Below are 24,739 nucleotides of genomic sequence, written 5' to 3'. Positions count from 1 at the left end.
TTTTACTACGGCAGTCTCCAATCCGCTTTAATTTGGACATGTCTAGTATGTGCAGTAGCTTGTGTTAAAATTGAATTATTAGTAGGTAAGTATATTTTACCACATAAGACCTCACTTCATTAATTCATGATCAATAACAATCAATCACAAACAATAGTTGATTACAAATATGTAATAACACCAATACATTGACCCCTACACAGTAATTCATCTCCATATGCTCACTTTGCAAAGACTAGGCAATTGGCATCCATCTATCATAATGTTTGACATGACTAGGTTTATAAGCATTTTATTGTGGACAGGACACACACACACAAAAACAGCCAAGTACTCACAGCAATACTTTCAACCGATCATCAGTAGATCCCTTATGCTGTTAGAATAAAGTTTACATACTGCAAGTTAATAGTGTGTATATTAAATTGTCTGTGACATTTAAATTCTTGTCTCAGTTGGCTATGTGTAACTCAATTCATTCATACTCAATTCTAGTCACTACTCTATAAATTTCTAGAGCTATACAGCACAAGCAGTTATAATCGCACTTAAACTATCGTGAGACATATTTCAAAATATTTAGATCAGTACGGTTTTTACTCACTATTATTTTTAGTCGCTTTTGGCGACATGTTTCGGATTCTTTGGGAATCCTTCCTCAGGCACGAGTGTCCGCGGCGGTTGTACGTCGTGCACTGCCCGCGCCGCCCGCCTCGTCGCTCGTTGCGCACGCGCTGATGGGGCGGGGGCGGTGGGCGCGGGGCAGTCCGCAGATGGAGTCGTCGAGTGAAGGTCTGGTAGGCTGTATCGAACGAAGTCAAGCACACTGCACTCACTATTTTACAAGCAGTTATTTTGAAATAAAACTAAAATTTCAATAGTAAGTTTTATTGACTAGTCGGTTTATTCCGTTTTCGAGGCGGAGGTTTGAGCTTGAGGTGCACGTACTTGCGGTGCGTGGCGAGCGAGCCCGCCTGCGTGAACTTGGCGCCGCAGAGCGCGCACTCGAAGCGTTTCTCACCCGTGTGAACCTGTATATAGGTGTTCTTATAAGCAATTTAATTGCAAAGTTGTATTAGTATTATTGAATTCGGCATGACTCATATCAAAGAGGATATAATAAGATAGAGCGGTACTGTCATAGTAAATTTTGTAACCACTGTAAATTCACTGCCATCTATCGACACACATTAAAACTAAAAATGAAGATTTATAAAAATACGATAAAATGTATTTAAATATGGATAAATGATTTTTTTTATTTGCATTAATTATTTTTATGATTTTGACCCATGTTCTTTCACTGATATGCGTTAAAATTGTTAAATAACAAACGAAACCGTCAACGCCATCTATACGACAGTAGGCCAAAGCTAGTAGCGCCCTCTGAGCGAGAATCAAATTTTCTTGATTTTCGAGGCACGTTTTTTCCTTCGACTGTATCCATCTATTACGGAGTTATATCTATCTTTGGTATTATTGAATTCGGCATGACTCATATGTATAGTGTTGTAACTTCAAACTAGCAGGTCACAAAATACTTTTGAAGCGACTAGTAACAAGAATATTAATAAAATTCGGCGATAAGGAACAAAAAATTTGGTGGATCGGAGTTTATTCAAAAGAACTAAGTAAAGTACAGTATTGCTTTTGTTCTAATCAAAGAGAAGTTCTAATAAAATCGACCTGTCTTAGCTGTCATTTTAGTTTAGTTTGCGTATCTGCCGCATGGCGCTAGTTATAATCTTAGGCATAATGTACGGCCAAGCTGAGTTCGGCCGGATATAACAGCTGTACGTAATAATAGCGTTTATTGTAATATGTATTTTTAACTTATCTCTGTCTCTGTCTTTTGTATGTTATATTATATATTAATGTTGTTTTTCTTGTTACCTGTCGTGATTGTTTCACCGGATGGTCTCACCGGAAGATCAGCGCTGGAAGTCGCCAGCAACATGCTGAGGTGAGACCATTTCGTGGCACTTTTTCTTTTTTATGTTTCTTTGTTTTGTATAATTTTCTATTTGTGTGTGCTAACGAAAAAATTATTTCTATTCTATTCTATTCTAAATTAGCAGTATGGATTAGCAGTACTTACGACTTTATGCACATAGAGTCCAGTGGCGCGTAGAAAGGTTTTCGGGCACTGATCGCATCTGTACTTTCGTAGCCGTATGTGCACCGCCTCTACGTGTACCTACAAATAATATAGCTATAATTATTGAAAATTTTTCTCCTTCTCCTGGAAGCGATATGTAAAAAGGTAAACGGGGTTCCCCTCATCTGGCATTATATTGTTTGTCAGAAATACACCTTCGCATAACACGTATTGCAGAAATACTTATAGTCGAATGTTAATTTTGCATAAATATTACTTGGCATTACTATTACTATGCATACAATACATATTGCAGCATATTATTTAGCAGAACATTACTTTTGCCGAATTTAGTTCGTCGCGTCTGTATGTTCGCGATAAACTCAAAAACTCCTGAACTTTCATGCAGTTTTCACCTATTAATAGAGTGATTTTTGAGGAAGGTTTAGTTTGTAAAGTGTAGGTATAATTTGTATACCCGTGCGAAACCGGGCGGGTCGCTAGTAATAAAATAAAGCGTACCTTTAGAGCGGCCGCGGTGCCATAACATTTAGCGCAACTTTCGCACTTGTAGGGTTTTTCGCCAGTATGACGCACGTGGTGGGTCTGCAACAAAGCGTAAAACATTATATTTTTGCATTTCAATTTATAAACTAGTGCCTCTGTGAACTGTATAGGTTCGAGGACCCCCATGGCCTTATGGCCTTTTTGCCTTGTCTTTGCCTTTCGAGAATCAATTAAAAAATGCGACCAGTAGAGAACGCCGGGCAGACATTACAAAGCATTGTTGCCCACGCTGAAATGGAGACGCTTCGCTCGGTCGATAAAAAACCGGCCAAGTGCGAGTCGGACTCGCGCACGAAGGGTTCCGTACCATTACGCATAAAACTGCAAAAAAATCACGTTTGTTGTATGGGAGCCCCATTTATTATTATTTTTATTCTGTTTTTAGTATTTGTTGTTATAGCGGCAACAGAAATACGTCATCTATGAAAATTTCAACTGTCTAGCTATCACGATTCATGAGATACAACCTGGTGACAGACGAACAGACAGACGGACGGACGGACAGCGGAGTCTTAGTAATAGGGTCCCGTTTTTAGCCTTTGGGTACGGAACCCTAAAAATGTTTAGTTTCATGGCTGTCTCGTGATTGAAAAACAAAAATCCAAATATACAGACACAGACATACAAACTTTAGCATCTATAATGTTAATTGTATGTATTACGTGTATTTGTGCCGACTTCTTACAAACGATACTATATTGTCAATATAGAAAATTATCACTGCTTACCCGGAGTTCTGCAGCTGTGGCGTAAGACTTGGGGCAGATTTCGCACTTAAAGGCTTTCTCCCCAGTGTGACGCGCTTGGTGCTGCTTCAGCAGGGCCAGGCACTGTCGACAAATCATGAAATGATATAGTTCATCGTACTTGAAATATACTGCGATTACTTCCCAGACACTATTTAAACCAAATTTCGCTTTTCGTGTTTCCCGGTAGACCCTTTGTAAACAAACCGCCTTGATGCATCAATGTCATATTTTATTATCTGTGAAAACTTGTCAAAACAACAGTTTAAGGTAAGGACGGTATAGAAAGGACGACAATCTCTTATGGCAGAACTATTGCAAAAGTGACCAGCTTTCAGCTGTAAATAATAGTTCCTAATCTCTCCGGTGGCGCTAGTTAGGCTCTGGGACATAAGTGGTATAACATGAACTATATAAGGCAACAAATAACCCGACCAAATTACGTAGGTTGTTTTTGGTAGTATTTCGGTGTATGGTGGCGCCGCCTAATTACTGTTGTTTGATGGACACTTTTCGTACATAGAGATTTGGCTCCTTTATATAGTCTCCATGGTTTAAGGCATAGTATGTATGGTTTACGATATGTGCTAGTGCTGCACTCTGACGGCAGAGCATTGCAGTAATACAGACCTGGAATATCTTGCCGCAGGTCTCGCAGACCTTGCCGGCGCGGCTGCCGGGGTCGTTGCGCTCGCGGTCCGGGCGGGCGAGCCGCGCGGGCCGCACGCCGCGGTGCACACGGTCGATGTGCGTCGATACGGATATTTTTGATAAAAACGATTTGCTACACTAAAACAAACATCATACACATTTTAAACTGATTTAAACTCACGATTTTTACTCATTATTATTCACAACGACGGGACTTCGTCGAACGTCGGAGGTTTTAAAACTTATTTTACGCGATTAAGTCCCGTCGTTGTGAATAATAAACATCATACATTTCGCAAAGCTCGCTTAATAACTTATTATAATAATAAGTACCGGCGGTCTAGCATAAGTTGCGTTCTCGCGCGCGAGTCCATACTTGAAGTCACGCTAGATGTATGGAGTCGCGCGCGAGAACGCAACTCATGCTAGCAGGTCTGATCATCTGTTTGGCTGTTTAATGGACCTATGCCTTCATTTGATATGGCCACTTCAACTTTTAAAAAGTTTGGAACTCGACAAATAATGGAATTTGTATGCAACATTGCAGTCCCGAAATCGAGACTGCAATGTTTTTAACTTTTTAATTTTTTGACTGACCATAAACTACGCACTTCGCGACCTACTTTTTAACCGGCAACGTCGACTTTGCCGTCCATTTTTGAGAAAAAGAATGTAAACTAACCAAAATTAGGTATTTTATTGGGCAAGAAAATTCTTCAGGTCAATTAATTTAACTCGATGTACCAAAACTTACAGAATTTTTACTACGATATATTACTTACTCAGCGTAACAACGAAACTGCTATAATCGTGCTATTTTATTAATAATAATAAATCGAAATGATTTGATTAATCAATAGTAATTTAGTTTTGTCATATTTGCTATTACTTCGCCCTAGTAAAGAACCTAAAACGAGATCAAATATTTAGCCATTTGAGGGTAGATGAAAACATTACACGATTAAATGAAATAGGTTAAAGCAAGAACGATGAAGGGACAGATCCAGGCAGTTTTCTATTTGGTTGGTTAACTAATAAATGTTTCAAGTACCCGAAAAGCTAAAAACACATTGTTTACATTTGTGACGTTTTCAACCAAAAGGTACCACATTGTCGGTTGTCGATAATGTTCGACAAGCGACAATAAGTACCCTTTTAATTGAAAATGGTACATTTATTTAACTATTTAAAGATATATGTATGGAATAAGCATACTAAAGCCACTTTTTTTTGACGCAGGGGTAAATGCATTTACGCATCTCACCCCCCGGGCTGGAGATGCCCATTTGGGGGTGGTATGTGGGACTCGCTCCTCCCAAGGCTCCCTCTGCTAGCCAGAGGGGGAGGGGAGGTCAAATTGTACTGGTAACCATGGTAACTCCAGGTTTAACCGGTTAACCCCGGGTTCGTGGGATGGTGCAAGTGGCCCTAACTTAATTAGAACGGCTATGGCAAAGAGAATTAAGTAGACAAGAGTGCTCACTCCATACATCGGTTTTGTTACCAAAAAGACCATTATTTTCGTAGTCGACACCTAGCGTCAAGTAGCGGAACTATCAGTACTGCTACTCGACAATAGATGTCACATGTTTCGCGAGTGACGAAAAGTGTATTTCTCAACAATTCATAACTAATATTATACGCAGAAGGAGTTGAAAATAGAGTTCCGATTACAAAACTGATGTATGGAGTGAGCACTCTTATGTCTTCTTAATTCTCTTTAGATCATTTTTACGATTTTCAGCTAATATTATAACCAGAACTCTATTTTCAACTCCTTCTGCTTATAATTATTAGTTGTAAAATTGTTGAGCAATACATTTTTAGTCAGTCGCGACACTCGCGACACATGTGTCATCTAGTGTTGAGTAGCAGTACTGATAATTCCGCTACTTGACGCTAGATGTCAACTACAAAAATAATAGTCAGTAACAAAACTGATGTATGGAGTGAGCACTATGTCTACTTAATTCTCTTTGATTACGACAGACATGACCGCAAGGTGGCGCAAGCGCGAGCAGGCGTCCGTTCCGTAGCGGTGCGCGGCAACCACTGGCTAGACACCAAAATGATGGCTACCGTTTTTGTGCTCACCAGTTGGCGCCACCGTAGATGTAGGTCCAGAAAAACAGATCAGAAAATTCTTCTATGTTTATTTTTATAAAGTCAATACGTTCTAATATAAACAAAATGTGCCATTTTTTCAACGTGTTTAATTTTGCGTATATTTTAGTTGACACTTTTTTTAAACCACTAACATTTATTGAGCTATATTTATTGTTTACCATGATTAATCAAAGATGGACAAAGATTTACCACAATTATGAATAAGGAGTGAAAATTCCCGATAAAAAAGCTTGAAGTCTTGGAGACCCTTAACATCTCTAGATAATTTGATGATCTTTTTTATTATTATATACATTTTATCTCTGACACCTAGAGACTTTTACATCTCTAAACAATTTTAGTACTTCTGTTATTTGTATAGTTTTTATTAGTTTTTTTTCTTGTGTAATTTGACATTTATATTTATGTAATTGTTTTTTGTAATTTTGGGTTAATTTTATTGTTTGTAAAAATTGACATGTAAAAGTGCCCCTGTGGCCTATTTGCTGAATAAATGTTTGATGTTTGATGAAACCCCCAAAACTTCTATGCATTTGACATTTTCAAAGACCTCCATCTACACTAGCTTCCCTAGCGGCGAAATTAAACGCGGTAGCCTTCATTGGTGCGGGCCGCATGTACTTGTAGCAACGTGACGAAATTGCGGAGTGAGCCACGCCTGCCGGGGTATGAAAAAGACTAACCTCATCGCAGGTGAAAAGCGCAGTGCCGTGCATTCTATGCCGGTGCAGTACTAGTGCATCTGCATCCTCGCTCCACTCGCCGCACGCGCAGCATACACTGCCAATGAAAACTCAACATTTAATATCCTTTAAGACGAAAGTGGAGGAGCCGCGCGAAATCGCTCTTTTATACAAACGTAGTGCTCATTTTCCTCTCTGGATATTAACATTATTTGAAATAATTTGACAGAATTTGCGGTTTGTTTATAGCAGAATAAACAAACCGCCTTGATGCATCAATGTCATATTTTATTATCTGTAAAAACTTGTCAAAAACAGTTTATGCCACTGTATGTATAAGTTACTCTATGGTTTACGATAGGTGCTAGTGCTGCACTCTGGCGGCAGAACATTGCAGTAATACCCCTTATTACCACACCGGTGCCACAAAGGTACTTTTTTGTGTAGAATTTAATAAGATTTAAGGTTGCCTAGACCATATGTGCCATTTTCAATCAAAAGGGTACTTATTGTCGGTTGTCAATAAGGCGCTATTTCCATACAGCTTCAATTTGAAATCAACCTTATTGACAAGCGACAATGTGGTACCTTTTGGTTGAAAATGTCACATATTTCCAGAGTAAAAGACACATTTCTAAAGGATGAAATACATTATCTAAGATGGCGGTGGTTTCTGAAGATCCTTAACATACATACCCAAGACTGTTTTAGAAATTTTGACTTTTATCCTGTGCTACATATCCAAGGGCCACTTGCACCATCCCACTAACCCGGGGTTAACCGGTTAAACCTTGAGTTACTCAAGTGGTGCTAAATGTTATAATTTACATTAAAATCGTAATCAGTCAAATCTTACCTGCCATGCGGGTCGCACTTATTGCCAGGTCTGTCAACTTTGTGCCTCTGTAGTGCCTCTAAACTGTCAAACTGTATTCTACACTTCCGGCAGTGAAGCTTACGGTTGTATGGCTGTAACAATTTAATAAGTTGGATTGGTTAATAAATAAACTAAGAGAAAAGATCTATGAAGTGTTAAGATAAATAAAGTGTAAGAAAAAAACGTGCCTCGAAAAATCAAGAAATTTGATCTTCCGAGGCACTTTAGCCTATACTCGTGTAGATGGCGTTAGCGACACCGTTTGATATCAGTCAATTTTAACATATATCAGTGAAAGAACATGGGTCAAAGTCATATAACGTTCTAAAAGTTTTAATCCTGTGTCGAAAGATGGCAGTAAATTTATTGTGACTACAAGTAAGGCAAGCTTACATGTGCCATTTTCAACCAAAAGGGTACTTGTTGTCGCTTGTTAGTAAGGCGCTATTTACATATAGCTTCAATTAGAAATCAACCTTATCGACAAGCGACAATGTGGTACCTTTTGGTTTAAAACGTCACATATTCAATGAGTGTAACAACGATGAATGCTATGCGAGAATTAATCAACAAAACAGATATTCGTAGATAACTAAATAAATTTGCAAGTATTCTGCGTGTTCCTTATGTATCAGTACTAGTATAACCCTTCGAGCAACACCGGCTTCCAACACGTCGGAAGGGAGAAGCCCAAGCGATATGTTACCATACAAATCGTTCTGCCATTTTTTGCGGGGGGAAACGTGCACTCACTACATACAAAATCCAATCTGTAATGACGACACAAATACATAGAAAATGACACAAGTCAAAGGCACACGTCAATCTTGCACACGTCGATCTCTTTTTGTGTACGGATGAGTCACAACACGCACCGCGCTAGTTGTGTGCATGCCCATTTGGGCATGTGCTTCGGCAGAGGGGAAATAGTGCGAATGCCGACTCCCTTCCCCGTGTTGCTCGAAGGTATAACCTATCTTTAGTTATACATATAGGTAATATCCAAGGCTCGGAACCGGATTTTTCTTCATACCAAAAATACCGGTATCGTTCTTTTTCGTTCTTTTGTTTATTATTTCATTTTTAATGGGACAATCTAATAATACGCAGTTGTTACCTAAATACATGATTCAGTCCTACGTAAAGAGTTTTTCAAGGTTTTAAAAAAAAAACCGGTTCCCAGCCCTGGTAATATAATTGTTCCTACTGTGGAGCAAAGAGGATATAATACTATAGAGCGGTACTGTCATAGTAAATTTTGTAACTACAGTGAATTCACTGCCATCTATCGACACACTTTTAAACTAAAAATGAAGATTTATAAAAATACGATAAAATGTATTTAAATATGGATAAATGTTTTTTTTATTTGCATTAATTATTTTTATGCTTTTGACCCATGTTCTTTCACTGATATGCGTTTAAATTGTTAAATAACAAACGAAAACGTCAACGCCCTCTATGCGAGAGTAGGCCAAAGGTACTGGCGCCATCTGATCGAGAGTCAAAATTTCGTGATTTTCGAGGCACGTTTTTTCCTTAGACTGTATCCATCTATTACGGAATTATATCTAACTTTGTGTGTAGTTTACTATTGAAACTTATTATAAACAAGCACACCTTGTGGTGCGCCCGCGTCTTGTGACAGTTGAGTCCCGTGCGACTGATGAAGGTTTCCCCACAGACCTCGCAAGTGCCCCCGGCCGCGTTCTCCACCGGGTGGTCTAGCCGCATATGTGTCGCGCACGTCGTTTTCTTACTGTGGAGTTTTATAGACTATTGAAACCGATTCATAAAGGTAACCGGTTTATTATAAGTAAAAAATATAAACTAGACCCTTCATATGTGTAAGAGACCTCCCAAAAACACTAAATATACTTAGTACAGTTTTTTCTTCTGCACCTATGCCCACAATTCAACACTTGCCGAAAATTTTCATTTTGATTTGTCAAATTGAAATAAAATAAAATTAAATGGAAGGCCTTTTTATAGGCCTATGGGCAACTAAAAGTCAATTATTAAATCTTTAAAAATAACAATTCCCTATTAGAAATTTAAACAGACATCATGTTTATATAATATAATGAATTAGTATTCAAACACAGAGAAATTGACATTTTCGTCTCACTGCTGGCAGTATTTAAGAGGTAGGTTGTTAGGGTTCTCGGCCATCATCACACATCCCAATTATATTAAGCAATTTGACATGTAATAATTATTAAAGAAATTTTGTAATTTGTAATTGAGAGTAGTTTTAGGATATTTTTTAATAATTTTAGGATAGATTTTGCTCATTATTTTTTCTTGCTGTGCATGCTTACTTTGGATGGCATTCATATGTAATACCTACCACTTAACTACTTTTTGGAATAATCTTGAATGACAGACAGTTTCTCCAATGATGTTCGGCTCGGACACCAGATCTACAATCTCCTGGTTCTTGCTGAGTCTCCAGGTTCCATCCTCTCGACGTTTGGGTCCCAATATCAGAGTAGCATGGCGGTCTTTGGTTTTTTTTTTATCTTTATTAAAGGGCTTTTTCGAGTGAACGAATATGTCGCCCCATAAAACATCACTTAATTAATAAAGTTCATAATATAAGCATGCTACTCTGATACTTTTTAATTATTAAAATTATTAAAAAGTATCAGAGTAGCATGGCGGTCTTTGGTTTTTTTTTTATCTTTATTAAAGGGCTTTTTCGAGTGAACGAATATGTCGCCCCATAAAACATCACTTAATTAACAAAGTTAAAAAAAAAACAGCCAAATCTAGTATGTACATCACACATTTCTGTCCCTCAGACCTCACTTAACAACATTTAATACCTTTCCAACTACGTAGTTGGGATTCGATAGGTAGGTATTACATAACCCAATGGAACTGTCATTGTCATGAAATATTTGTCTTCTAGGTCGCTCATTTCGGACACACTCCATTAAAATGTGATACACATCTTCGACGCGATTACATAAGGTGCATAATTCCGAATTCACTTTACGCATGAGATGTCTTTGGTGTCGGAGGCCAAGATCCACTTCGGGTCGTCGCGTCCCAGGAGTATTAGTAGTAGTAGTAGTTGCCTGTTTTTTTTTTTTTTTTTTTTTTAAAAAGCCTCTTTATTTCCTTTTCAATTACAAAGTTTAGGTATAGGTACATAAATAATTTCGTAATTAATTTTTAACATCTGTTTTCTTTCTTTTTTACTTATTTTGTTTTGTTAGTGGCATGTTTAAACTTAATTTTTACATTTGTGTATTTTAAACTAAAAATAAAACTTGATAGGAACCCCACTTTATTGGGTAAAGGCCTCCTCCAATTTGTTCCATTGGTCTGTAAATACTGTTCTTTTTCTTTCTCTTTTCTTCTAAATTGGAGGGTTGTGGTCGCTGTCCCCACGGTGACCAGCCGGCTTGGGGAACATTAATGTTTTTTTTTTTTTGTTATTCGTTCTGGAGTACGTTTTGGAGGGGCGCTGCTCCTTGCTATCGGGCGGAGTTTGTAGTATGTTACTTATCTAAAGTCGAATTGGCATTTGTACTTTTTGGTTCACGAATTACAAATGACTCGATATTTCTTTTATTTCTTTTTGGTATTTTGTTCATATTGCTTGTGCTCGATGCTTGTTTTGTCGTCTTGTTGTCTGTTTAGTGCCTATTAAATAAAATAAAATAAATAAAAGCATAATCAATACTCACTGAAACCGTTTGTCGCAATGTCGACATTTGAACGTAGCGCCGTCGTGGCTCGCTGCGTGTTCTACGGCGTGTGGTCTGTGGACATAATCAATCAATGTCTTTATTACAACAAAAAAACACTATTCTTTATAACAATATTCATCACTACACCTTATAAAACATAGTCGCCCCGCCGTGTCTGTCTGTATGTATGTATGTTCGCGATAAACTCAAAAACTCCTAAACGGATTTTCACCTATCAATAGATGATTATGATACTGATGAAATTAGGATTTTACATTGCAATTTGTAAATTTTTTACCATTAGCCTACTTATTATTATAACATAACCTACACAAGAAACGACATCAATAAATTAAAATAATATTATTAATAATCAACTGACAAATCAATTCAATTAATCATTTACCAATATAATTATTGTTGATGATATATTCTTAGATTTAGTTTTAAGATTTGCCGTCATTTATTTTATTTTAATTTAAATTGATTACTAATAAGTAAATGTAATTACTCATACTCATACTTTATTGGTAATATAAATTACATGTCAAGATTTACATATGTACATTTCGGAAATATAAATGGATTAATTAGCCTAGAATAGAATAGAATAATATTACCATTGTGTGCCCTTACAGAGTGTCATGATCTTACTTTATATAATGTAACACCTATTATGACAATGCAATAAACAAGTGATATGATATGATATGATTCTTGAGGAAGTTTTAGATGTATGATTGGTTTAGGTTTTGTGTAACTGAATTTTGTGTTCATTATAAACTGAAATAGGTGTCATATACTAAAGTAAAAGTGACCAAGCCCTCCGGGATGTATGCTAATAATAATGCTTCCAAACTCCCATTTTAAAATATTAAATCTTAAATTACATAAATATATATATAGAGAACGCGTCCCCAGGTGGCGGATAGGGGGGCTCGCCATTCACCATGCAAGCGGTGGCTGGAGGGCTGGAGGGAAATAAAATACCTCCCACGGACCACACAGGCCGGAGAAGGTTACTCCGTACAAACCCCACCTGCAGGCTTCTTCGACATATTCGGAGTAGAGGCTGTAGGCGTGCTGTGCGTTCAGGCTGGAACGGACAGAAGAATCGGCGGCGGAGTAATCTCTAGAAGATCAACGGTGGCGACCTAGCCTTTGAGAAAGGTTACAGCCTTGGCGTCAGGTGGCAACCGGCCGTAAAACTTCATAGCCAAAAACTTCTCCTGATACAATTATATATATATATATATATATATATATATATATATATATATATATATATATATATATATATGCGTATGTGTATTTCAAGAAATAAGCGTTCCAAGGGAAACAGTACAATGATCCCCACACTAGTCCCAGTATGTGAGTATGTGTGTATGAATTAATTTTGTGCGTGTAAATAACTACGGAATAAAAGTATAAAAGAGAGAAACAGAAGAAAAGTAGAGTAGCAACAAATTATTCATCCTTTGGGATCAGACGCAAGAGAATATTGACGTCTTTAACTAGTCATTTCAAAATGCTCTGACTGATCATAAGACCATAACTCCAAGAGAATAGAAAGGTTTTTTTGCTTCTGTTTAATCACAGTACCTTACATCGCAGATTTTTACTAATCTATCATACATGGTTGTTAAAAAATAAGTGTATTCCCGTTGCCAGGGAGGTTTTGGAATTATACTGAGCAACTTTTACTATGGGACCAACCCCGAAATCGCGAAAAAAATTTGGCTGTTTCATACATTTTGGCTGGTCCATTTTCTATGGGAGGGTAATTTTTTTTACGCGATTTCGTGGTTAGTCTCATAGTAAAAGTTGCTCAGTATAATCCCAAAACCTCTCTGGCAACAGGAATGCACTCATTTTTAAGCCACCCTGTATAAATGCGGAAAAAGATATGCTGAGAATCTCATAAATAGCAAAAGCAGTTTTAACAAGAGGTTTAGGGATTTTGTAGACTGTTTTTAGTATCATATCTTTATGATTAGGCTGACGACAGACCATATTGTGTGCGTAAAGGGAAGCACGCAGTAAAAACAGTCAACATGTAATCACTTTGCTACTCACTCGCCTGGCACGACCCGGTTGCAGCGCCGGCACCGGAACTGTAGCCTGTGTGCGTCCTGTGTAATAAACAGAAGTAGTAGAATTTGGGATACATGGATAAAAGAACCATATGATGAAAACCTTAATAGAAACTTACAACCCCTCGAGCGGCAAAGCAATATTATAAACTAGCTTTTGCCCGCGACTTCGTCTGCGTGGACTTAGTAACCGCAGCTAAAGTAAGAATAGCGCCTGGAAAATTCTCATAGCAATCTAAATTTCACCATATTATGCACACAAATTAGCAGGCACTTCGTTAATTATCTCAATTTCACCCCGCTTTTTACTTTCTAAAGGGATGATTTTCGGGATAAAAACTATCCTATGTCCTTCTCAGGGACTGAACCTATCTCTATGCCAAATTTCATATAAATCGGTTCAGCGGTTTAAGCGTGAAGAGGGAACACACAGACAGAAAGACAGACAGACAGACAGACTTTCGCATTTATAATATTAGTATGAATTTTCGCGCCGTGCGACGCAGCAGTGAGGGGGCGTGTTTTCCATATTAAAGATGGCGGCCCGCCGCACGCGCGGTTGTCAGAGAGCGTCCCATTCGAGGTAGCTTGCCGCCCGAGGGGATAATATAATTATTAATAGAAAAGAACCAACTTCACAAAACTGTTTGAAATTTCATTCAAATTATTTACGACATTACTGCTCTCATAAAAGAGGAAGAAGAGAGAACAGTTACAATAAGCCCCAAAACGTAATAGGAGATTGTTGGGTTCTCTGCCTTTTCGCCGAAAATTGTATTGCAGAATTTCACTTGGCAACCAACTTTTCGCCAAAGTTTCATTTGGCCGAATTTCATTTCGCAACTTTACATAATCCAACCTAATCTAACCCAACCTAGTACGTCATTTTCATTTCCCAACTATGAGGTTGGGAAATGAAATGGTTGCGAAATAATTATTTGGTAACGATTGGTTTGTCAAATGAAACTTTGGCGAAAAGTTGGTTGCCAAGTGAAATTCGGCAATACAATTTTCGCCGAAAAGGGAGTATAGCTATTTTTGGGGTTAAAGGCACTCATTTCTGCCGAGGTAGAGCTTTCGAACGCAGTGAATTGATATCGTAAGGCCTAAAAGTGGGGAGGACGGGGTCAGAAGCCGCAGAGGGGCGTACATTGTATGTTAATTTTAAGCTCCGGGAGGGGGGGGGGGCTGCCTCCCCCTGCTCCTACCTGCCTACTATATTGAGAACCTATATTGAAACCCCCTCCTACAAGCTAAGCCGTTAAAAATAGGACCATGTTTTTTTTTGGAAATCTAACTACCATCCCACTAACCCGGGATTAAGCGGTTAAACCGTTAACCCAGTGTCAGTAACCGAGGTAACTCCAGGTTTAACCGGTTAACCCCGGGACAGTGGAATGGTGCAAGAAGGCATAAGGGATAAAAGTGTTTAACGGGTGAAACTACAACTGTACCTGTATGTGTTGATTCCGGTTCACAGCGAACCGATACCGTGCGTGACACAAGTGACACTCATTGGGCCCAATGCTCTGTAAAGTAAAAAAAAATTGAGAATAATAAACGGGTGGAATGGCAGTTAAATTGGAAAATAATTTTGGATGTTTTTTTTTAAATATCAAGATATATGTGGGATTATAGTTTTTCTGTAAAATTTATGATAATGTTAATGTTAATGTTAATGTGGTGTGGTATATGGACATTTTTGTTTTACATTATTCTTCATAAAATAATGTAAAACAAGAGCGCTGGTGGCCTAGCGGTAAGAGCGTGCGACTTGCAATCCGGAGGTCGCGGGTTCAAACCCCGGCTCGTACCAATGAGTTTTTCGGAACTTATGTACGAAATATCATTTGATATTTACCAGTCGCTTTTCGGTGAAGGAAAATATCGTGAGGAAACCGGACTAATCCCGACAAGGCCTAGTTTCCCCCCTGGGTTGGACGGTCAGATGGCAGTCGCTTTCGTAAAAACTAGTGCCTACGCCAATTTTTGGGATTAGTTGCCAAGCGGACCCCAGGCTCCCATGGAGCCGTGGCAAAATGCCGGGAAAACGCGAGGAAGATGATTATTCTTCATAAAATATTATTATTTTCAGTGAATAAAAAATTGTTTTAGAATGTGGAACTCAAGCTAATCATATGATACCCCACTTGACAGTAACTAGACTTTTAAACATGGAGACTATATAAAGGAGCCAAATCTCTATGTATGAAAAGTGTCCATCAAAAAACAGTAATTAAGCGGCGCCACCATACACCGAAATACTACCAAAAACAACCTACGTAATTTGGTCGGGTTATTTGTTGCCTTATATGGTTCATGTTATACTCATGTCCCAGAGCCTAACTAGCGCCACCGGAGAAATTAGGATCTATTATTTAAAGCTGAAAGCGGTCACTTTTGCAACAATTCTGCCATAAGAGATTGGCATCCTTTCTAAACCATCCATACTTTTAAAGTTTGGCGATTTCTCAGATAACAACGTTGGTGTTATGGATGGTATAGAAAGGATGTCAATCTCTATATATGAAAAGTGTCCATCAAAAAACAGTAAATAGGCGGCGCCACCATACACTGAAGTACCTAAACCATACACCTATTATTTTATATACTACCCGTGCGACCGTGAGGGACAGAACATACGCAATGCGACAAAATTAAAAACACATTTTAACATTCCTGACAACATACCAGAACCAACCTACGTAATTTGGTCGGTTTATTTGCTGCCCCTCCCCCATTTCATCTCTACATTATTATACCTCTATGGTTCATGTCATAGTCTCCTATATATTACAATACTCTTTGGTCTCAGAGCCTACCTAGCGCGACCGGAGAGATCAGGAACTATTATTAACAGCTGCAAGCTGGTCACTTTTGAAACAATTCTGCCATAAGAGATTGACATCCTTTCTATACAGGGTGTTTGGTAACAGGATGCAAAGCCGAAAGTAGGTGATAGTTTAGGCCATTCAGAACATTTTAAGGCATATATGTCTGGCGTACGACTTAGACTATTTTATCCGGATTGGCGGGACACTACAAACGACAGGGTCGAGTGGAGGAAACGAGGGGAGGCCTTTGCCCAGCAGTGGGACACTAAATTAGGCTAGTAAAAAAAAAAAAATATGTCAGACAAATATTTTTTTAATTTTTTTTAATTTAAGTTTTAGCATTTACTGATACGATAGCTACAGCCGTGCTTGATAGTTTAAATGAAAGGGCAATAGCCAAACATGTTTCTAAAATGGTTTGAATAACCAGGGCTATTTTAGTTTTTTTATCGTCCTAAGAGAACACTTAATTTTTTTTTCTATTTTTTTGCCTTAAAATGTTCTGAATGGCCTAAACTATCACCTACTTTCGGCTTTGCATCCTGTTACCAAACACCCTGTAGAATATAATAAGTATAGTTGGTGTTTTGTGAAAGTGAAACATGTGACATTGTTTTACAGATGTAGACGACTCGGAAACGTTCGTATTTGTCATGTTACTTCTAACAACCTCAGTACTTATTGAATAGTTAACGCTATCTCTACTGAGCTCGTTCACTTACGTACTAACAATGGCATTCTGTTAAACAAAAGCCATTATTTCTATTGTGTGAGCGCGTGGCCTTTTTGTGCCTGAGGTTCACACACAATGGCCACAAGCTCAGGCACAAAGGCCACGCGCTCACACAAAAGAAATAATGGCTTTTGTTAAACAGAATGCCATTGTTAGTACAGGTAAGCGAACAAGCTCAGTAGAGATAGCGTTAACTATACTGAGACTGAATGAAGGATAGGATAACACGTTCGTGCGTTTCAGTAAAAATACGATGGCAGACAATAATGCACTACATCTGCATACCTCTTTACATATACATAAAAATCAACTCACTGGATCATGCTTGTCTTTAACATGATTTTCGTACGCAGTGGAAGTGGAGAACCCTCTGCAGCACAGCTCACATTTGAATTCTCCTAAAAAAATTAAATTATTTAGAAAAAGACCGGCCAAGTGCGAGTCGGACTCGCGCACCGAGGGTTCCGTATTTTTTAGCAAAGATAGATATAACTCCGTAATAGATGGATACAGTCTAAGGAAAAAATCTGCCTCGAAAATCAATAAAATTTGATTCTCCATCAGAGGGCGATACTAGCTTTAGCCTACTGTCGTATACATGGCGTTGACGGTTTCGTTTGTTATTTAACAATTTTAACGCATATCAGTGAAAGAACATGGGTCAAAATCATAAAAATAATTAATGCAAATAAAAAAAAAACCATTTATCCATATTTAAATTCATTTTATCGTATTTTTATAAATCTTCATTTTTAGTTTTAAAGTGTGTCGATAGATGGCAGTGAATTTACTGTGGTTACAAAATTTACTATGACAATACCGCTCTATCTTATTATATCCTCTTTGTTTTTAGTATTTGTTGTTATAGCGGCAACAGAAATACATCATCTGTGAAAATTTCAACTGTCTATCACGATTGATGAGATACAGCCTGGTGACAGACAGACAGACGGGCAGCGGAGTCTTAGTAATAGGGGTCCCGTTTTTACCCTTTGGGTACGGAACCCTAAAAAGTACAGTCAGCGATAAAAGCTTGTACCAAAAATGAAATTTTTGCCAAAATCTTATTTATCTATACTTTACAGTCAAGGAATTTAATTTCCAACGAATTTCCAACCCACCTAAGGTACATACAGCAAACTGTCACCATAAGAGCTAGCTAGAGCATGATGTTGCTTTGACATGTCGCAAATTTCGACCTTCATGCACTGCAAATATCAAACATTTCAACGAAAACGAAAACCTATAGTACAAGCTTTGCTCAGTTTGGGGCTAGGTCAATCTGTAAAATTATCCCCAAAATATTTATTATTCTATTTATCTTAGTATAATTATCAGTGCCAAATAGCAAATAGTGTCTAGCGCTAACTTTAGACAATTGTTAGGTACTTCAAAATATATCTACTTCAACTGTCACATTTACTACTACATTTACCTTGCAAGTATTTCTCCAAAAGCTTCCTCCTCTCCATATCCTCAACCATTTCCTCTTCCGTCAAGCATTTAACTTCAAAATCATATTTCTCCTCAAACTCCTTAATATCTCCTTCTGTACTAAACTTATTCTTCTTTGTTAACTTCTGTTTTTTATTCACTTTTACCTTCTTGGTTCTTTTATGTTCTTGGTTCTTTTTTGTCTTGTTATCTTTCGACGATGGTGCGACAGTTATATTTCCTATTCGAATTACGTCATTTGTTTCGTCTATATCATTATCTGGCCAAGTATCATTATTTTCATCAATTTTCACTGATTCAACAGTTATATCATAATCATAATCATTATCATTACCTGGCCAGTCTGTTTCATCGATTTCATATTTTATGTTTATTTCTGTGTCTTGATGAATGTAGGTTTCTGAAGATTGGTGGTGTACGTTTAGATTGTATGTTAGTTTGTAGGCAGAGCGGTCGATCGTTTGTATATATTTGTTTGTTATCTGTAAAAAAAAGATAGAATATAGAACAATAAATAGTTATTAGTTTTACAAGAGGGCAAAGTTATTGTTTAACTTGCCTTGCCGTGAAACGCGAGTGCTGGCATAGGGAGCATTTTGCCGCCCATTCTTAACATGATTTTTTTAATACAGTTGCTCAAAAAGTGGTACTTTTTGTGGCTGCGTAGCGTGCGAGAAGCTCAATTTCTCGAACTAGTGCTTTTTACTTTTTAGTTCCGAACTATAGTTTCGAAACGCAGTTTTTATGTAATTTAGCTTGAGCAGGTACTGGGGCCTCACTCGTTACTCCTCGGTGTCGTTGAGCAACCCGCGCCGGGCCCGCGGCGGCCGCGGCCGGGGCGCGCACGAGTATGAAGGTATCGCGGGCTGCGGCAGCTCAACTATCAAGGGCTGTATAGGTACTTTTGGTTTTGGTTTGGTTTGGTGGTATGATTCTACTAATGATATATTAATTTATTATTTTTTCGCAATTGTATTAAAAAACGTCGTTTACAACACGTGTGAAATGTCTTTTCACACTAGTTGTAAAATGTACTATTAGGGTTCCGTACCCAAAGGGTAAAAACGGGACCCTATTACTAAGACTCCGCTGTCCGTCTGTCCGTCCGTCTGTCTGTCTGTCACCAGGTTGTATCTCGTGATAGCTAGACAGCTGAAATTTTCACAGATGATGTATTTCGGTTGCCGCTATAACAACAAATACTAAAAACAGAATAAAATAGAGATTTAAGTGGGACTCCCATACAACAAACATGATTTTTGACCGAAGTTAAGCAACGTCGGGCGGGGTCAGTACTTGGATGGGTGACCGTTTTTATAGTTAATGGTACGGAACCCTTCGTGTGTGAGTCCGACTCGCACTTGGCCGGTTTTTTTGTTTAATATAATGAAATCACTTTTACTTATATTGTTATAGTTTTACACCTAGTAGTATTTATTTATTATTATTTATTATTTATTTGATACACTAGCAGCTCTTGGAGCTGATGCGTGTATATCGAGCACTTGTATTTTATTTTGTACTTTTCGAAGTTCTAAAATGTGTATCTAGTCTATTTTTGAAAGTGTTCACTGACAATGCACTAACAACAGTTTCTCGTAGAGAGTTCCACACATTATAGTATATAAAAAAAATGTTGGGAAATCTTAGTATTTTCGCCACGGGAGGCGAATTGTTTATAGCGCGAGCACCTAATGCTAATATCCGAGCAAGCGAAAGATTCCAAAAATGAAACACAAGCCTGATGTTCGAAAAGTGGAATGTTGAGTGTTACGAGTGTTTCAAGGTACTAGGGTTAAACAAACTTTGCTACGCCTGGTGGGCGCGTTTAGCAGCACCGCGCATTACAACATGCACAAGTACTGTGGACCAGGCTGACAGCTGATGATGACTGTGCATCCGGAGTGTCAGGTATAGCGTTCTAGGATTATGTGACTTACAAACTGCTGCCGCATGTGCCTTTAGCAGCATTTTTACTATCTGTCTCACTAACTATATGACACCTGTCTCACTCCAACAGCAACCTGGTCAGCTGCTGTTGAAACCCTTCACAGGCTAACAGCTGTCACACTGAAATGACGCCATACTTGTAGTTGAACAAGGGAATTTTCTGTTTTTAGGGTTCTGTAAATCTGTATACCCAAAGGGTAAAAACGGGACCCTATTACTAAGACTCCGCTGTCCGTCTGTCTGTCTGTCACCAGGCTGTATCTCTTGAACTGTGATAGCTAGACAGTTGAAATTTTCACAGATGATGCCGCTATAACAGCAAATACTAAAAGTTACGGAACCCTCGGTGGGCGAGCCCGACTCGCACTTGGCCGGTTTTTTTTGATAGCTTTTTATGGTGCTGATAAATAATCGTAAAATTTGAAAAGATTCTCAAGATCCTTATTAAATATCATAGTTTATACACCGTGGTATTTTTGATTTCCGTTAATTTTAAGGGGAGATTCTTCACGTTAAATAAAGTTAATTTCTCTAAGAAACTGTATTTTAACTCTTACAGTTTTTGAAATATTCAATAAATAAATTTAATTGCTGAACCTGTGTAAAAGATTCTTCATTGCCTTTAAATTTTATTTATTTTTTAAGTTTCGTCAGTAAAGAGTTTTCCATTGATAGCTATTCACTACAAGAAGGTTACTGAGGTGAGTTAGTTTGACAATTCCGACATTACCTACTTTTCTTTCATTATGTGTCACACTAACTTTTACGTAACTCTAAAGGACCTTTTACAATGCAATATTCATTTATTTTGTATGAAACAGGAAAAAAATATTTTTTTTCGATTTTTACAAAAAGCGATATACCAGGTAGGTTCTATTAATGTACCAAGCAACGTGTCGAATTTAACGGAAATAAAAAAAAACCCGGTGTATATAGTAGTGTGACTACTTAAAAAAACACAAATCAAAAATATTTAATAAAATAATTTGATTTGTTCCCAAAGTTGAGTAAATATCATAGTTTTTTGTAAGGACAATAAAATGTTACTTTTGAAAATTAGAAAATTCTCATGGCCGACCACAAGTATAGCATTGTTTCACAGTGTGTCAATACTGACTGTCCATCTGTAGTGGCAGATATAGCATTCCAGGATCATGGGACTTACAAACTGTTGCCGCAGCAGCACATGCTTGAGTAGCTCCTCGGCTTGCCGGCAGCGCTGGCGCATGGCGTGCACCTTTACTAGCACTGCGCGACACAACGTGCACAAGTGCTGTGGAAGCCTGTCCCAGGCTGATAGCTGGAAAAATAGTAAAAAATTAGTGTAAGGTCAAAATTTCATGCACACTAAAAAATTACTTTTACAACACTGAGTATTGACCCATTATCCTAAAATAAGTATAAAAATGTAAAAATAGAAACTATTTTAATATTCCTAAGCACACTTGGAGCTTACTATCTATTTTTAATTCATAATTTGGTAACTATTTTAAAATAAACAAGTTATAAATACACGAAATCATTCCCATACCTATAACCCCGGAGTGTGCCCGATAAGTTAACCTTATATTATATTATTATATTGTTTAATACACTAGCAGCTGAAAGCTGATGCGTGTATATCACTGCACTTGTTTTTTTTTTTACTATTAGGTCTATTAGTGTTCATTTTGTTATATCAGTAAAAATAACCTTTTTTTTTAGAATCAGAATGCTTTATTTGCAAAACATAGGTATACATGGGTCTTAGGTGTAGGTATATATTGAGCACTATGTTTTGCCTATTGGCATACAAATGTCAAAGAGAACGAGAATCTAATTAATATGGAAATGCGCAAAATGTTATAACTTATAAAATAAATAAATTACAATTAAAATTAGCATTAAATTACATTTAAAATTAAAATACAATTCTATTAATATACAGTTCAAACACAATTAAAATATATCATCAGTCATGGTTATAATTAATGTTTATGTCATATGTCGTAGTCATCTAGGTATTCTTTTATGGAGTAATATGCTTTATTTACTAGGAATTTGAAAAGTTCTTTTTGGGGTTTTGTACCTCAAAAGGAAAAAACGGAACCCTTATAGGATTACTCGTGCGTCTGTCTGTCTGTCTGTCTGTCTGTCCGTCTGTCCCAGCCTATTTTCTCCAAAACTACTGGACCAATTAAGTTGAAATTTGGTATACATATGTAAGTTTGTGACCCAAAGACGGACATGTAACGCAAACAAATAAATTTTAAACATGGGGGCACTTTTGGGGGTAAATGAGAAAATTAAAAAAATAAAGTTCTTCGAACTACATCGTGTTACATATCAAATGAAAAAGCTCATTGTGAGAATCTCAAATATATTTTTTTTTATAATTTTAGGATAAACAATTTAGAAGTTATTTAAGAAAATAGGCAAAAAAACACCATTCCCCCACCCCCCTTTATCTCCGAAACTACTGGGTCTAAAATTTTGAAATAAATAAACAAAATAGATCTTTACCTATAGATTACAGGAAAACCTATTAGAAATTGCAGTCAAGCGTGAGTCGGACTTAATTACTTAGTTTTTCATCCGACCCCTACGGGTTTTTTCACTCACGTTTCAAATAAAAAATACATTGTTTAAATTGTGTAATATACGGAACCCTTGGAACGCGAGTCCGACTCGCACTTGTTTAAATATATGTACGTCCTGTAGTTTCCGTATGCTTATAAATTCGAGGTTCCATACCGAATATACTTTTTGAGAGAAGAGCTGTTTTATACAGTTTATTTTTTATATTGTCAATTTTACGTACACTGTTAAATTTTGTGTATTGACCTATATTATTTTGTACATACAATGCTGTTTCATATATATAAAGCGACGGAAGAGTTAATTGTCCTAACCTTATATTAGTAACCTTATATCGTCGTTCTGTCGTCTCCATAAGGTCCGAGAACATCTGGTTTAGTCCCCATTTGCTAATCGAACGGGCGAGCGAATTCAGCTTGTAACACATACCGATACCGCCCATTATCTAAGCCTCATATCGTCAAAAAAGACGTTTTACCACGGTTTGAAACTTACCGTCGTCCCCATAACATCCGTGAACATCTGATCTAGTCCCCATTTGCTAATATTGTACAGTTTTGTGTCCCAGGCAAGACATATTCGACACGCCAGCAAAGTAACTGGCCCTAGCTCATTTTTCAATATATTCATGATTACTTCAAAAACACCAAGAGAATAAATTACACTCTTTCACTTCACTACACCGAAACGATAGTTTAATCCACAAAAACGATGCTAAAATAACAAAATTTGTACAAATTACCAAAACAAATCATAGCAAAAACGAAAATCCAATACAATTTGTAAGTAATGTAAGTCAATAATTTGACACATGTTTGACGTTTGTTACTTGCTTTTTTTTTGTCCATCTGGACAGGCTAAAGCTCTAAGCCATACGGCCCCATTCGCACGAGAGCTTAAAAAGCGTTGCGTATGGGACGCACCCATAAATAAGAGCGAGAAAGCGATCTCTTTGTCGCTCTTACTTATGTGTGCGTCACACACGCAACACGCAACGCTTTTTAAGCTCTCGTGCGATGGGGCCTACTGCCTTGTCATAAGTAGGAATTTTTCTTTGCAGTACAAGTTCTTCTTCAGTAAATATTCATGCTATGACCTCGGCAGGGTCAACAGTATCCTGGCTTGTCCAGCCTCAGAAGAGGCTGGGTTTTTTTAGCTCGCTCCAGACTACGCGAGTGTGGAGTTGATTTCGCTGAATAGCGAACTAGACTCCGCACTCGCGTTCGCGGCTTCGCGCCGTGATTCGCGCATGAGTGTGGAGGGAATTTCGCTGAATAGCGACTTAGACTCCGCACTCGCGTTCGCGGCTTCGCGCCGTGATTCGCGCATGAGTGTGGAGGGCCTTTTTGATCAAGCAAATCCTGTCAGTAGAAAAAGGCGCGAAATTCAAATTTTCTATGGGACGATAACCTTCGTGCTCTGCCCTGTCCGCGACAATGGGAAAGATACTGGAACATCTGGTTAAAAACAGACTCTAATGGTTTGTGGAAAACAAGGGTATTCTAGCTGACACGCAGTTTGGCTTCCGAAAGGGCCGTAGTACAATGGACAGTTTAAACATTTTAGCAACTGATATCCGACTAAGCTTTTCGAAAAACGAATATCTTCTGGGATGTTTCCTAGACATCTCTGCGGCCTACGACAATG

At 37.8% G+C, this 24,739-nt stretch overlaps 1 protein-coding gene across 2 annotated transcripts; it reads right to left on the bottom strand.

Annotated features, from left to right (window-relative positions):
- Nucleotides 1-872: 872 nt before the first annotated feature.
- On the bottom strand, nucleotides 873-23,869 carry LOC134753298 (zinc finger protein ZFP2-like). Of its 2 annotated transcripts, XM_063689149.1 has the most exons (15): nucleotides 23,588-23,868; nucleotides 21,681-21,815; nucleotides 18,546-19,047; nucleotides 17,426-17,508; nucleotides 14,998-15,072; nucleotides 13,527-13,582; nucleotides 11,448-11,522; nucleotides 9,370-9,508; nucleotides 7,729-7,841; nucleotides 6,873-6,969; nucleotides 4,042-4,200; nucleotides 3,394-3,495; nucleotides 2,621-2,704; nucleotides 2,099-2,197; nucleotides 873-1,031 (listed from the first exon to the last, which is right to left on the bottom strand). In XM_063689149.1, the coding sequence occupies exons 1-15, from the start codon at nucleotides 23,720-23,722 to the stop codon at nucleotides 888-890; spliced, it is 1,998 nt and encodes a 665-aa protein (XP_063545219.1). In that variant the 5' UTR covers nucleotides 23,723-23,868; the 3' UTR covers nucleotides 873-887. The 2 variants fall into 2 exon arrangements, with proteins under 2 accessions (XP_063545219.1, XP_063545220.1); XM_063689150.1 differs by lacking the exons at nucleotides 873-1,031; nucleotides 2,099-2,197 and having other exon boundaries at nucleotides 2,617-2,704; nucleotides 4,042-4,195; nucleotides 23,588-23,869.
- Nucleotides 23,870-24,739: the final 870 nt, after the last annotated feature.

Source organism: Cydia strobilella, chromosome 26 (assembly GCF_947568885.1).
Source record: "Cydia strobilella chromosome 26, ilCydStro3.1, whole genome shotgun sequence".
NCBI classification, from domain to species: Eukaryota; Metazoa; Arthropoda; class Insecta; order Lepidoptera; family Tortricidae; genus Cydia; species Cydia strobilella.
The sequence above is the reverse complement of the archived record's forward strand: the minus strand, read 5'-3'. Positions and strand labels throughout refer to the sequence as shown.